The 14,478-nt window shown below is 42.9% G+C and overlaps 2 protein-coding genes across 3 annotated transcripts in view; one reads left to right on the forward strand and one right to left on the reverse strand.

The window, feature by feature from the left end:
- LOC126456809 (dehydrogenase/reductase SDR family member 11-like) overlaps nt 1-14,478 on the forward strand; it is a 434,906-nt gene that overhangs the window by 224,450 nt on the left and 195,978 nt on the right. The window lies entirely within an intron of this gene.
- LOC126456810 (dehydrogenase/reductase SDR family member 11-like) overlaps nt 1-14,478 on the reverse strand; it is an 87,616-nt gene that overhangs the window by 72,370 nt on the left and 768 nt on the right. For both annotated transcript variants that reach the window (XM_050092603.1, XM_050092604.1), the window contains exon 2: nt 3,841-4,003. In XM_050092603.1, the coding sequence (XP_049948560.1) occupies nt 3,841-4,003 (163 nt within the window). The remainder of the gene's footprint in view (nt 1-3,840; nt 4,004-14,478) is intronic.

Below are 14,478 nucleotides of genomic sequence, written 5' to 3' on the forward strand. Positions count from 1 at the left end.
AGTTAATAAGCCACGAAGTATCGTATCAGTGCACCCTCCGCTGCAGAGTGAGAATTTCATTCTGGAAACATCCTCCAGGCAGTGGCTAAGCCATGCCTCCGCAACAGCCTTTCTTCCACGAGTGCTAGTCTTGCAAGGTTCGCAGGAGAGCTTCTGTGAAGTTTGGAAGGTTGGAGGTGAGATACTGGACTTACCAACCTGGCTACCATCCACTGGGGTTGTCGATTCGTGACTGATGTTGCGGGTCTCCTGGTCTGACAGTGCAGATGTCGGCAACGCAGGCTCTGCGATTGACTTGTTACACCTTTGTTCGGTGTACATATATCGGGTACGTCTGACAATGGTGCAAGCAGTCTTGAAATCAATCGTGCTTCACCAAAATTCTTTCCCTGATTATTCGTAACCTCGTTTCATACAGACCAGTGGTTTTCAAACTTTTCCGGTCCACAACACGCTTCACCTAAACATAAGCACTCAGGGCTTCTTTTGTACATGACATTTGACTTGAACTGTGGGATAAATCAATTGAAGTTTATAAAAAATGAGTAAGAGTATTTTTTTATTTATTAACTCTTAACGTATCACATTTTATGTTATTACATCTTATTCTTGGAACGATGTCAACGGGAAAAATGAGCTTACTTCTTCGTAAGGTTTCAAATCTCGGCACAAGGTTGCAAACTGCGTCTAGTATCTCTTTCCCAACGTTCATGCGCGATCTGTATTACGTGTCGATGACTGCCAATGCTAAAAATCTACCTCACGTGAGTAGGATGTTGCATAAGAAATCAAAACATATACAACCTTGTTATCTTTCTGCTTCACCAAGCTCCGAAACCCAAACAGTGATGAGGAAACGAACTTCCATTTCACTGCAGAGTCTAAAGAAATATCGATAAATTGCTCTTGATTTTCAGTGATAAGTGTCGATGGAAGTTCAGCACTAAAGGTATCGTTCATCTAGTTGTGTTAATGAACTTCTTCTGGAAAGTACTTCCGAAAGCCTGACAGGGTTCCGTTAAAATAACCACAAACATAGACACTCAGCTAAAACTCAGTGTCTTCTAAAACGTGTGAAGAGAACGGAAATCGTCATGTACATCTTTATCAACCAGCTTTTTATTTCCACAGCGGTAGTTTCTTTCTGAAAGCTGAAATTTTGTCAAAGTGTTGTCAATTTTCGGTATCAGTACGCAAGATGTCAGAGAGATACGGTAGCTTCAAAACAGCCGCTGTCTACGAACTTCTCGAATCTCAAGCGTTTCTCCTGAAGACAGTAAGAGTCAAGTTCGTTCCTGAGATCATACATACTTTTCGACACGTTACCACGTGAAAATTGACTACTTACATCCTTAAGCAAGGACAGAGAAGTATCAATGAAATTATAGCTGAAGCATTTGAAGCTTCATTGGTAGGTAGCTGCTTTTACTATGCCTAGATACAATACTTTATTTTATCAACAACGCAGTCCCGTCAATAAAGATAGTGTGAGCAAGAAATAATAGGGCATGAACTCAATGAAACTGACTCCTATATGCTATGTAAATCCGCAAAACACTTACGATTTCCATATATTTTCCTAAATAAAAGATGAATCAAATAAAAGTAAACACGTTAATTAAGTTACATTAGTGGACAGTGTTCTGCCATGAGGCTAGTGTACCTAGGAGCAAGAAAAGTTTCCTGGCTGATGGTTCAACTTAGGGTCCGATTTTTGGGTCATACGAAGGAATGTCCACTAGAGACCGTCTCAAGGAATTTCTGGCGTTTCGCACTGTTTTTGTTGTTGGGAAACATGGGATAGTATTTTGTGCAGCATTTCAAACATTTTGAGCTATACACACTTGTGTTCTGTATAATACGTTAAATTTGTTTGGAAGATATTTCTAATTCTTCAATTATAGAATTTTATGGTGAGTAAAATTATATTTATTGTTAACACTAGTTGTAGAACGTGTTGACGGTTAATCCATATTTTGTCAGTCGCCATCTTGAACCTAGAGAAGGAAGAGGGACTTCTACCATGAAACATGTATTATTAAGAAATCAACTAAGTTTCTTTAATGCCTCAACAGTTTTACCTCTTTTGGCAATGGAAATTTGTGTAAGTTTCCATAACATCTATTTCAAAATGTATTTAACTTATAACAGGCTTTGACAACGATTCTATGAATTTGTTTTCGTTACTGATTGTTGACCTATAGTAGAGTAATAATGTAACAGACAATTAAATGCAGTATTGTCAGAAACCTTTTAAAGTGCAATGGAGTAATTGTTCCTACGTAGAGGACCATGCGGTACCATGGTACATTGTTTTCAGATTTAGAAAAACCTTATTTTTCCTGGATAAGGCTGCAGTACGCATGAAGTGACTGAAATGCGTTAAAATCGTATTACAGGGTTGGCTGCAATCAGGAATCTGAAAAGAGATCCACGGTACAACGTTCTCCCCTAGTGATAATTTATAAATACACTGCTCAAAATAGTGACTTTGGGCGTCTGCTGTACTGCGTTGAGCAATAATTGAGAAATGGTATGTTATCAAATTATACCCTAATCTTCAACAACAAAACGTCATTCCATCCTGGATCTTTGACATAAAAAGAACTGAAATGTCCGGCAGGTGTCAAAAATAAAATGGAAAAAATCATTCTAGCCGTCGTACCGGATGTTTTTCATTGGACTTGGAGAGCTTCAGTAACGTGTATGCCCTCCGCGTGCGTTTATCACTGTCTGAAACTTACGTGGCATGCTCCGTGTAAGGCTACAGAGATCGCCTTGTGGCATCCGTTCCCATTCTTCAATGACAACCTTTGAGAGTTCATGGGAAGTCTGTGGTGGAACAGGACGACAACGAAGACGTCTGTCAAGGACGCGACGCAAGTATGGACGATGGGGCTTTGGCTGGGACTCGCTGCCGGCCATTCCATTACTTCACTGTCCAGGCTTCGTTAAACACCCCTGCTGACGCCACCATACGGACGCTGCCATTAGAGGAATTCAGAGCCATCACCATGTGCAGTAGCCACCACACGGTCCAACGGGATCTGCTCGGTAAGGCGACCATGGACAGCGACAACATCCGTATGGCTATCAAAGAACCTTGTAAATCTGGAACTACTGACCACGGGGCTTCGCACACTAACACGGCCATCACCTTGCGTCAGACGATACCTGGATTCATCTGTGAATAACACATGTCGCACGTGACGAAGTGGCCAGTTGACATTGAACTGAAGGCGAGCTGCAAGATGATGTCGTGTCAGAGCGGGCTACTCGAACACGACGTCTGGCTCGTAAGGTCCTTTGTCTTAACCCTCACTACAGTCTGGTCGGACACAGAGGCGTCAGTGGCCCTTCCGAAATCGTCTTGCAGTGCATGGGTCTTCACGTGGGGTTGTAATGCTTCGGCGACAGTATCCAATTCGTCTTGTGTACAAACCTGTCTTCCTATAGGGCGTGCATAACCTGTGGATGGAGAGGCTTTGGTATCAGCAACAACACGACTGAGTCCAACCTTTTTGGATCAAGCAGACTGCCCTTGCAGCTTGCACTGCATTAAGGTGTCGTATTGCCTATGCTTGATTGAATACTTTGTCCAAAAATGACAACTGCCATCTGTATAGTGCGCTAGAAAACACTGGGACAGTGGTGCTCACTTCCTTCTCACGACACTGTAATGCATATCTCAGCCAACATATGACCACAGGTGCCGCCTGTATCAAAACAGATTTAACACACCGGCGAAAGATACAGGTTCCTCTAATTCTTTGGAACAGGGTAGATTGGCACTTTCTTATGCTCTTAAATAAATGACATAATATAATGCGAAACTCTTACCTATAAGGCCGGTAGTCGGGAATACACCAGCGTTGTTGATGAGGACGTCGACGCCGCCCAGGTTGTCCTTGACCCACTTGAAGGCAGCCAGGATGCTGGCTTCGTCGCTCACATCCCCGGCAATCGCGTGCAGTTTCCCTGGCGCGTCCTTGAGCGCCAGCTCCTGTTGTGTAGCAGAAACATCTTGCTATACAGAGCGTATCGAAAGGTATGTTACAAGGCGTGGCGGTTGGTAGGTGGGTACAATGTGACCATATTTCGCTAGTAAACTTACGCTCGAAACCGCTTCGTTTGCGTCCTAGCGTCCCTGAAATGTGGAGGAGGACGAAGACAGTTTGGACAATAATAGCTAGGCAAGGAGTAAAGGAGACAAAGTACACTACTGTCAGTAAACACCAGCTTAAGAGACTTACAAAACGCTCTCAACATGACCACCACCATTTTCGATACATTTTTAGCATAGCCTGATGATATCTTGCACAACCCTTCTACAGATGTATTGCATATCGCGGATGACTCCAACTTGTGCTGGAATATCATATTCAAAAACTATTTACAAACACTTGGACTGGCTGTATCGAGTCGGCCGATGTGGCAGAGCGGTTCTAGGTGCTACAGTCTGGAACCACGCGACCGCTACGGTCGCAGATTCGAATCCTGCCTCGGGCATGGATGTGTGTGATGTCCTTAAGTTAGTTAGGTTTACGTAGTTCTAAGTTCTAGGGGACTGATGACCGCAGAAGTTAAGTCCCATAGTACTCAGTGCCATCTGAACGATTTTTGGCTGTATCGAAGAACGTTGTGTTTTGCGGGATGTCCAGCTAAGAGAAAAACCATTGTCACTATTACCTGATTTTAATTGCTTAATTGCTTGTTTCTGAACACGGTTTCAATAACTGGAAGTATTGGCAACTAGCAAAGTCTCGACAAATTTCAACACGGATCCTTCGTTCAGGCAATGTTCCGCTACCGCCGATTTTTCCGGCAGTTGTAGCCTGGTATGATCACTATGTTCCAAGCACCTGCCCTGAACTGTGAGAATCGAACAGGATTATAGTACCCAGAACGAAATTTTCACTCTTCAGCGGAGTGTGCCCTGATATGAAATTTCCTGGCAGATTAAAACTGTGTGCCGCAATATCCTTTCTTTCAGGAGTGCTAGTCCTGTAAGGTTCGCAGGAGAGCTTCTGTAAAGTTTGGAAGGTAGGAGACGAGGTACTTACGGAAGTAAAGCTGTGAGAACGGGGCGAGAGTCGTCTTTGGGTATCTCAGTTGGTAGAGCACTTGCCCGCGAAAGCCATTGGTCCCGAGTTCGAGTCTCGGTCCGGCACATAGTTTTAATCTGCCAGGAAGTTTCAGGATTATAGTACAATGTAAAGTAGTTGGCACATGACAGCTAGTGCCCTGGACTGGTCCTGCCGGCAGTACAGTTAAGCGAGCTGTACTGATACTAGCGGGAATACAGAATTTTGTTTTGCTATCAGCGCGCTGTAAAAGTATCACGAAAATCGTGCTTATCAAAAATTTTACGTAATGCTGGGAACGTTCGCAATCATATGCAGAGCAAAACGCTAGAGACTAGACTGCACTAAAGGCGAGAGTTTTGCTTTCACTATTTCCTTCTTTTCATGTATGCAAGAGGTATCGAAAAGGTATGTTACAAGGCGTGATTGTTGGTAGTTACGTACCATATGAGCGTATTTTGCTGATAAACATATGTTAGAAGACGCCTCGTTTGCGTGCTAACATCTCTGAAGTGAGGAAGAGGACGTAGATAGTTTGGACCGCACAAGCTAGCAAGCAGCAAAGGAGAGTGACTTCGTAGGATTTCCAGGCGTAATAATTCTTGATAGTCTCCTCGGGTTTGCTGCTGGATGCTGAAATCAACGTGATTCGATATTTCGGTGACCCATCTGTTCGCCGTCTTCAGTAAAACGCTGCTGCTGAGTCACACTGAAAACTGCTGTCAAGGCTGCCAATCGTCGTCTTCACTTGGCTAATATCGTGTACGGCCCCCGCGAGCATGCAGAAGTGCCGCAACACGTGACATGGACTCGACTGATGTCTGAAGTAGTATTGGAGGGAACTGACACCCTGAATCCTGCAGGGCTGTCCACAAAACCGTAAGAGCACGAGGGTGTGGAGATCTCTTCTGAACAACACGTTGCAAGGCATCCCAGATATGCCCAATAATGTTCATGTCTGGGGGATTTGGTAGCCAGCGGAACTGTTTAAATTCAGAAGAGAGTTCCTGGAGCCACACTGTAGCAATTCTGGACGTGTGGGGCGTCACAATGTCCTGCTGGAATTTCCCAAGTCCGTCGGGAGACACAATGAACATGAATGGATATAGGTGATCAGACAGGATACTCACGTGCGTGTCACCTGTCAGAGTCGTACTTAGACATAATCGGGGGTCCCACATCACTCCAACTGCACACGCCCCACACCATTACAAATCCTCCACCAGCTTGAACAGTCCCCTGCTGACATGCACCGTCCATGGATTCATGAGGTTGTCTCCAAACCCGTAAACGTACATCTGCTCGATACAATTTGGAACGAGACTCGTCCGACCAGTCAACATGTTTCCTGTCATCAACAGTCGAATGTCGGTGTTGAAGGGCCCAGGGTAGGCGTAAAGATTTGGTGTCGTGCAGGCATCAAGGGTACACAAGGGGGCCTTCAGCTCAGAAAGCCCATATTGATGATGTTTCGTTGAATGGCTAGCACGCTGACACTTGTTCATGTCCCAGCACTGAAGTCTACAGAAATTTTCGGAAGGGTTGCACTTCTGACACGTTTAACGATTGTCTTCAGTCGTCATTGGTCTCGTGCTTGCAGGATCTTTTTCCGGCCGCAGCGATGTCCCAGATTCAATGTTTTACCGGATTCCTGATATTCAGGGTACACTCGTGGAACGGTCGTACGAGAAAATTCCCACTTCATCGCTACCTCGGAGATGCTGTATCCCATCGCTCGTGCGCCGACCATAACACCACGTTCAGGTTTCACTTAAATATTCATAACCTGCCATTGTAGCAGCAGTAACCGATCGAACGACTGAGCCCGACACTTGTTGTCTTATATAGGCGTTGCCGACCGCAGCGCTGTATTCTGCCTGTTTACGTATTTCTGTATTTGAATACGCATGCCTAGTTTCTTTGGTGATTCAGTGCATATAGGCCTCTGTACCGTACTCGGAGCATACGCCGCCAACCAGGGGTGGCGTCTTTGATTAGAAGTCACGACGGTCTGTGTCCCAGGTTCGAACTAATGCACTACTTAAATTCTGAACAAAAAAATCTCCACAGAGGCGGCAGGAGACTTCTGGTATAAGAAGTCACCCTCATTCGGGGCTACGACTTTCTTCAAAGACGACGGAGGAGCGGACAGAGTTTCAGGGCAACCTCTTGCCCTCAGAGTGGGAAACTACTCCTAAGAGGCAGAATAATCAGCAATGATCAACGGCATGCGGATCCAGAAGACAATGCAAAATACTGCATTAAAGACGCTTAATGTGTATCCATACAACATGTGCCCTGCAAGGGGATATGCTGTTAGCACAAATCTCATATCCATTGTACAGAAATCTTAAATTTCCGACAGTTCTTCAGGGACTGCTTCGAAATTATGAGACCACGTTGTTTTTATATACCAGTCTTTTAAATACATATAATACATAAAAAAATATGTAATGTATAAAGGGGAAACGTTTCACCAAAAAAGTCGAAAAGTTCTTCACCGATTTACTTCAAATTATTACACAATACTCTACTGAATATTCGAATGGACATAGGCTACATATTTTAATATAGACAATCTATAAATCGATATATATAAAGTACATAACAGTCAAACTTCATTAGCAAATTGGGAAAATCGTATTTATGGCTTATGGAATTATGGTTTGAATACTACTACAGAATCTGAATTTGGAACAACAGTAAAGAAGGCTCCAGATCAACGAGAAGGGAGAAGAAGGGATGAACAGAGCCTTGGAAGAAAATGGACATCAGAAGCGGAAAGAAGGAAATGGCCAAAGAGAGGGGGTAGAAGGAGATGGAGACAAAGGGAGAGGAGAAGAACGTGGACGTAGAAGGGGGCGGTGAATGATGGACAGAGAGAGGGGCAAGAGACAGAGGGAAGGAGGCGACGGTGAGAGAGGGGGAGGAAATGATGGACAGAAGAAGGGGGGGTGGATGATGGACAGACAGAGGGGGAAGGAGAAAGATGTGGACAGAGACATGGGAGAGTGTGAGATTAGGACGCATATCCAGTTCCCATATGTATACTTTCTCTTTTCTTTCTTTCCTATTTAACCAGACATAGCAACAGCAACGCACAGCCAGGAACAGCTAGTTCACTAATAAATGTTGCCAATATTTACTCAGAATTCATATAATATTTTGTTGTTGTTGTTATTGTTGTGGTCTTCAGTCCTGAGACTGGTTTGATGCAGCTCTCAATGCTACTCTATCCTGTGCAAGCTTCTTCACCTCCCAGTACCTACTGCAACCTACATCCTTCTGAATCTGCTTAGTGTACTCATCCCTTGGTCTCTCTCTACGATTTTTACCCTCCACGCTGCCCTCCAATACTAAATTGGTGATCCCTTGATGCCTCAGAACATGTCCTACCAACCGATCCCTTCTTCTAGTCAAGTTGTGCCACAAACTCATCTTCTCTCGAATCCTATTCAGTACCTCCTCGTTAGTTATGTGATCTACCCATCTAATCTTCAGCATTCTTCTGTAGCACCACATTTCGAAAGCTTCTATTCTCTTCTTGTCCAAACTAGTTATCGTCCATGTTTCACTTCCATACATGGCTACACTCCATACATATACTTTCAGAAACGACTTCCTGACACTTAAATCTATACTCGATGTTAACAAATTTCTCTTCTTCACAAACGTTTTCCTAGCCATTGCCAGTCTACATTTTATATCCTCTCTACTTCGACCATCATCAGTTATTTTGCTCCCCAAATAGCAAAACTCCTTTACTACTTTAAGTGTCTCATTTTTGTAGTGACTTGGCAAGACAGCCAAGCCACTCGGAGGTAGCCGAAAGACACGCGTTTAAGCTCACGCAGACTGGCGTGAGGTCCGGAACAGGACAATGTCTTGAGAATTGCAAATAAAGTACGCAGATGATGTAATACTTAACTTTAATCCATAATTGGTGTACATCGCTCTTGTTGATACGTTAATAACAATCTCAATATAAACTGGTAATGGCGCCTTGCTAGGTCTTAGCAAATGACATAGCTGAAGGCTATGCTAACTATCGTCTCGGCAAATGAGAGCGTATTTGTCAGTGTAGCATCGCTAGCAAAGTCACCTGTACAACTGGGGCGAGTGCTATGACGTCTCTCTAGACCTGCCGTGTGGCGGCGTTCGGTCTGCAATCACTGACAGTGGCGACACGCGGGTCCGACGTATACTAATGGACCGCGGCCGATTTAAAGGCTACCACCTAGCAAGTGTGGTGTCTGGCGGTGACACCACAATTTTCTAATCTAATTCACTCAGCATCATCCGACTTAATTCGACTACATTTCATTATCCTCGTTATGCTTTTGTTGATGTTCATCTTATATCCTCCTTTCAAGACACTGTCCATTCCGTTCAACTGCTCTTCCAAGTCCTTTGCTGTCTCTGACAGAATTACAATGTCATCGGCGAACCTCAAAGTTTTTATTTCTTCTGCTTGGATTTTAATGCCTATTCCGAATTTTTCTTTTGTTTCCTTCACTGCTTGCTCAATACACAGATTGAACAACATCGGGGAGAGGCAACAACCCTGTCTCACTCCTTTCCCAACCACTGCTTCCCTTTCATGCCCCTCGACTCTTATAACTGCCATCTGGTTTCTGTACAAATTGTAAATAGCCTTTCGCTGCCTGTATTTTACCCCTGCCACCTTCAGAATTTGAATGAGAGTATTCCAGTCAACATTGTCAAAAGCTTTCTTTAAGTCTACAAATGCTAGAAACGTAGGATTGCCCTTTCTTAATCTAGCTTCTAAAATAAGTCGCAGGGTCAGTATTGCCTCACGTGTTCCCATATTTCTATATTTCCCATATTATAATATTTTATGTGTGCTCAATATAGAAAGTGTAGTCGGATTAGGATTTGCTACGAATAGGAAGGCAGGGCATAGAGTGAGTTGCTGTCAATAGTTCAGTTGTTCCGGCGTAACGAGATGCGCTGGCACGACGGTGAAGAACGGAGGAGCAGAGAGGGCTGCGAGACGACGTCAGCCAATAGTGCGCCGACTGGGACGCCACCAACACAGGGGCGGCCTCTATGCGAAGAGAATAAAAGCGCCGCGCCGCCTAGCCACTGCTCCCCCCCCCCCTTCCAACCTCTTTCTTCCTCACTTCCCCTCTCTTTGCCCCCTTCTCTCCCCCGCGTCCTTTTCCATTTCCCTCCTCTGCCTCCTCTCATTCCCTCTCGCATCTGCCCTTCTCCCCCTTTATTAGTCCTCTCCCTCCTTGGTTCCCCCCCTTTTCGTTTTTTCCTCTCCTCCCTCCTTGTTTTCCCCCCTCCTGCAGGTCCCCCCCCCCCCATCTGCCTTTGGCTTGGGAGTATCGTCTTTGTGCTGCCACTTTCGTGCAGTGTTCTACAGTGAGTGTTCTACAGTGCGTGTTTTACAGTGAGTGTTCCGTGTTGTGTTTCTTGGGACTTGTTGCGAATGGCCATCATACTGTCGCTGGGTGTGCCTTTTATCTCTTGCAAACAGAAACCAGACTGTCGCCATGTTTTTTAATTGTGTGTCTACTATGTTACTTGTCTGATTCCTGTGTCTTTTATCTACATTGCCAACCCCTTTTGCTTTCTGTTTTAACTTTCCGCAATTTTACGCCATTTTACACTTTAAATCACCATTTTATCGCCTGTTTTTCCTTGTTTCTTTCTTCCTCCTTTATTTAAAAAAGTCTGTATGCTGTTGAGCAGCATAGTAAGCTGCTGCCAGCCCGCCCCCTTCGGGGGGGGGGGGGGGGGGAATTGAAACTCAATAAAGAAAAAAAAAACATAGCCACTGCCTGAGTGGAAGACGAGCCGTCATACTAACGCTACGGCACTGTCTTATGAACTGCATTTTTTTATTGCAATGAAATTGTATATACCGAAGGACATTGATTATTTGCATGTCGCCATTTGCTTGTGACACACCTCTGTGAATACGCAAAGTTAAGTATTGTCAATTTAACTTACTGTAATAAACTTCATTAAACGATTTGCTAGAATTGTTGTCTAGCGATGCGAGAAAACCCTATATTAGGCGTGTGGGCAGAACACAATATCACTGATAGATTTGTCTTGTCATAACTGATAACAAACCAGGGTTTGTCTTATCAGAATTGATAACAAACCAACGATACGTGTTCATCCTGATGTTACAATCTGAAGACCCAGAAAGTATACAATGATATCGAAGAGGTAATTCAATACGTATCTAATAATACTGGGAACTGGAAAGAGGTAGTAGGGGAACGAACAGAAGACAGAGTTATGATAGATATTGGGTTTGATAGTAGGAATGACAGAGGAGAGAGTCTATTTGAGTTAAACAGTCAGTTTCATTTAGCAATAGCGAATACACTGTTCTAAATTCACAAGAGGTATACTTGGAAAAGACGAAGACACTACTGGGAGATTCGAGCTGGATTACATCGTGGTCGGACATAGATTCCGAAATCGGAAATTAGATTTGAAAAGTGTAACCAGGAGTAGATGTAGATGCAGATCAAAAGTCAGGGTCGACTGAATTTTAAGACAATAATCACGAAGCACATACGTGGAAAGCAGTCAGATACTTTAATACTGAGGCATGATGATGTGCATTTGAAGTTCTTTACAAATGTGCAAATTTGTGTGAATTAATAACGGACGAAACTGCTGAGGTCATCGATCCCTAGACATACACACTACTTAAACTAACTTATCCTAAGGGCAACACACACACACCTATGCCCGAGGGAGGACTCGAACCTCCGGAGTTAATGGCAGCGCAATCCGTGACATGACGCCTCTAACCGCGCGGCCACTCCGCGCACCGAAGTTTTTCAAGACAGTAGATAATGCGCTAGTGAACATTAAAGTAGAGAGTTTATTTGAACGGAAATAGACGTGTCTAAAAAAGGACAAACACGGAAGATGGACTGAGGATTAAAGGTAAAAGGAAGTTAACGGAGAAGAAATATTTCATTTGATCGAAGACAGAAGGAAATACAAAAATGCTCAGGAAAAGACAGGATTACAGTAATGTGATTCACTTAGGAATTAAAGAAACAAAAAATGCCAGGCGGTTAAGGCAAACCGGATGCACAAAAAATGTAAAGAAACAGAAAGACAAATTATCGCCGGAAGGACACATTCAGCTGACAGGAAAGTCAAAACATTCTTGGTAAAATTAGAAGTAAAGTAGCGAACAGTAAGCGTGCAAGAGAAATTTCTCTGTTAATCACAAGGGTGAGACTGAGTCGGTGGAAATGGTTCACTGAAGGCGTCTACGAGGGGAGGAACTGTCTGACGAAGTGACAGAAAAAAAAAAAATTGGGAGTCGATGTGGAATACATAGGTCATCCAGTATTTGAGATAGACTTATCATAACTCTGGATGACTTGCGGTTAAATAAGGTGTACAGCTTTGAGAATATTCCTTCGGAATTTCTGTTGCAACCAAACAATTATTCCACGTGATCTGCAGAATATGTGAGACTGGGCGCATGCAGTGACACTTTCTCTAACACTTCAAGTGCGGGTAAGTGCGAAATCTATCGCACAATCAAAGTAACAACTAACACGTTAAAGTTGCTGAGAAGATTAATACGCTGAAGAACGGAAAAAAAATCACTATCTGTTAGATCCACATCTGCATCTACGTGATTACTCTGCTATTCACAATAAAGTGCCTGGCAGACGGTTCAATGAACCACCAGTTCGCCTTTTGGAAAGGTAAAGTTGCGAGAGAGGCAGTTCTGAAGTTATGTCAGGCAACAGAAGTAAGATTGAAGGAAAATCAAGACACCTTGATTGGATTTGTCTACCTAGAAAAAGCGTTTGACAATGTAAAATGGTGCAAGATGTTCGAAATTCTATGAAAAATAGGGAAAGTCTGATAGCACGCAGTACGCATAAGAACCAAGACGGAAGAATAAAAACAGAAGACCAAAAACCATGTGTTCACATCAAAAAGCGTGTAAGAAAAATGTGCAGTATTTCATCCCCACTGCTCAATCTCTACATCAAAGAAGCAATGATGGAATAAAAGATTGGTTCGGTAGTGGGATTAAAATGCGAGGCGAAGTAATATTATAGATACGGCAGATACAGGAAGGGAATCACCTCCTCGATCTTCAGTTTACAGACCTATGAAGCAGGAAATTGCAAGACCACAATCTGGGGACCTACTTTTCCTTGAGCTTCTACCCTCCGTCCACGCCACCCTGTTGAGCCCCAACAGCGCAATTTATACCTTAATACGGCTCTATTGCACTTAGATGTGGTAAACACTTTTAATATTTGTTCTTAAGCTTCTACATTTAGCAATAAACATTAATTTTATCATAAATACTACCTTTAACCCTTTAGTGCTTAAAATTTATTTAGCATATATTTGAGAAATAAAAGTTCAAAACCTGTCTTCCTTTGCGATAAATAATACAGTTTTATTACCAAAAATATTTTAAGCTGACCGATTTTCAAAATGAAGTGGGAGACACTTGTCCCATGAACCAAACTATATCCAAGTTTAGGTGTGAGCCTAGTTTCTTCAGAGTTAAATATTTCATTTTTGAATGATTTTATCAGAATGGCAATGATGGAAAGAAGTGCAAAAAATCAGTACCAAAACACAATTATTTTCCTGATGATGAAAAACATGATATATTGCAAGCAAGGTTTCAACATAACATTTGAAGATGTCTTTGACATACCACACACTAACGTTTTCTACATTCTGTGAAGTTTTCTAGGACATACAAATTACGTACAAACCAGCAGAATTGCTGAGGTGTGTAGTAACATTTCCAAAGAATGTCTGTAATGCATAAGGACACACAATTAGTTACTTAGACATTCTTGGAATCGAGAAAATGGTGATCTGAACTTATTTTCGTCCAATAGATACACTATAAACACCTGGCGCCTCATCTGATCGTTCACAGCCTTCTATATATCAAACCGCTGTTCCACGGAATTTTTTTCTAATCTCCCTACATGGTAGCACTAGATACATACGAGATATAGACGTTCCAAAACTCGAAACTTCATGTTTCTATACCATCAACCACGAAAGAGTTAATAATCTTCGACTGTTTTATAAATTATAGAGCACAGAAATCAGTCGTCCTTTTTTTGTAGGTTTTATTAGGCAAATCCAGATTTCGGCTAGTGCCTAGCCATTATCAATGCACTATTTACTTATCTTGTTGCATGTTAGTTCCCTGTTGTTCGGGCATCAGTCACAATTCTTTGAATACTACTCTAGGGAACTATCATGCATCTAGATTAGAAAATAGTGCATTGATAATGGATAGGCACTAGCCGAAATCTGGATTTTCGTAATAAAACCTACAAAAGAAAAAAGGACGACTGATTGGTGCGCTCTATAGTTCATAAATCAC

The sequence above is a fragment of the Schistocerca serialis genome, chromosome 2 (genome assembly GCF_023864345.2).
Source record: "Schistocerca serialis cubense isolate TAMUIC-IGC-003099 chromosome 2, iqSchSeri2.2, whole genome shotgun sequence".
Taxonomy (NCBI): Eukaryota; Metazoa; Arthropoda; class Insecta; order Orthoptera; family Acrididae; genus Schistocerca; species Schistocerca serialis.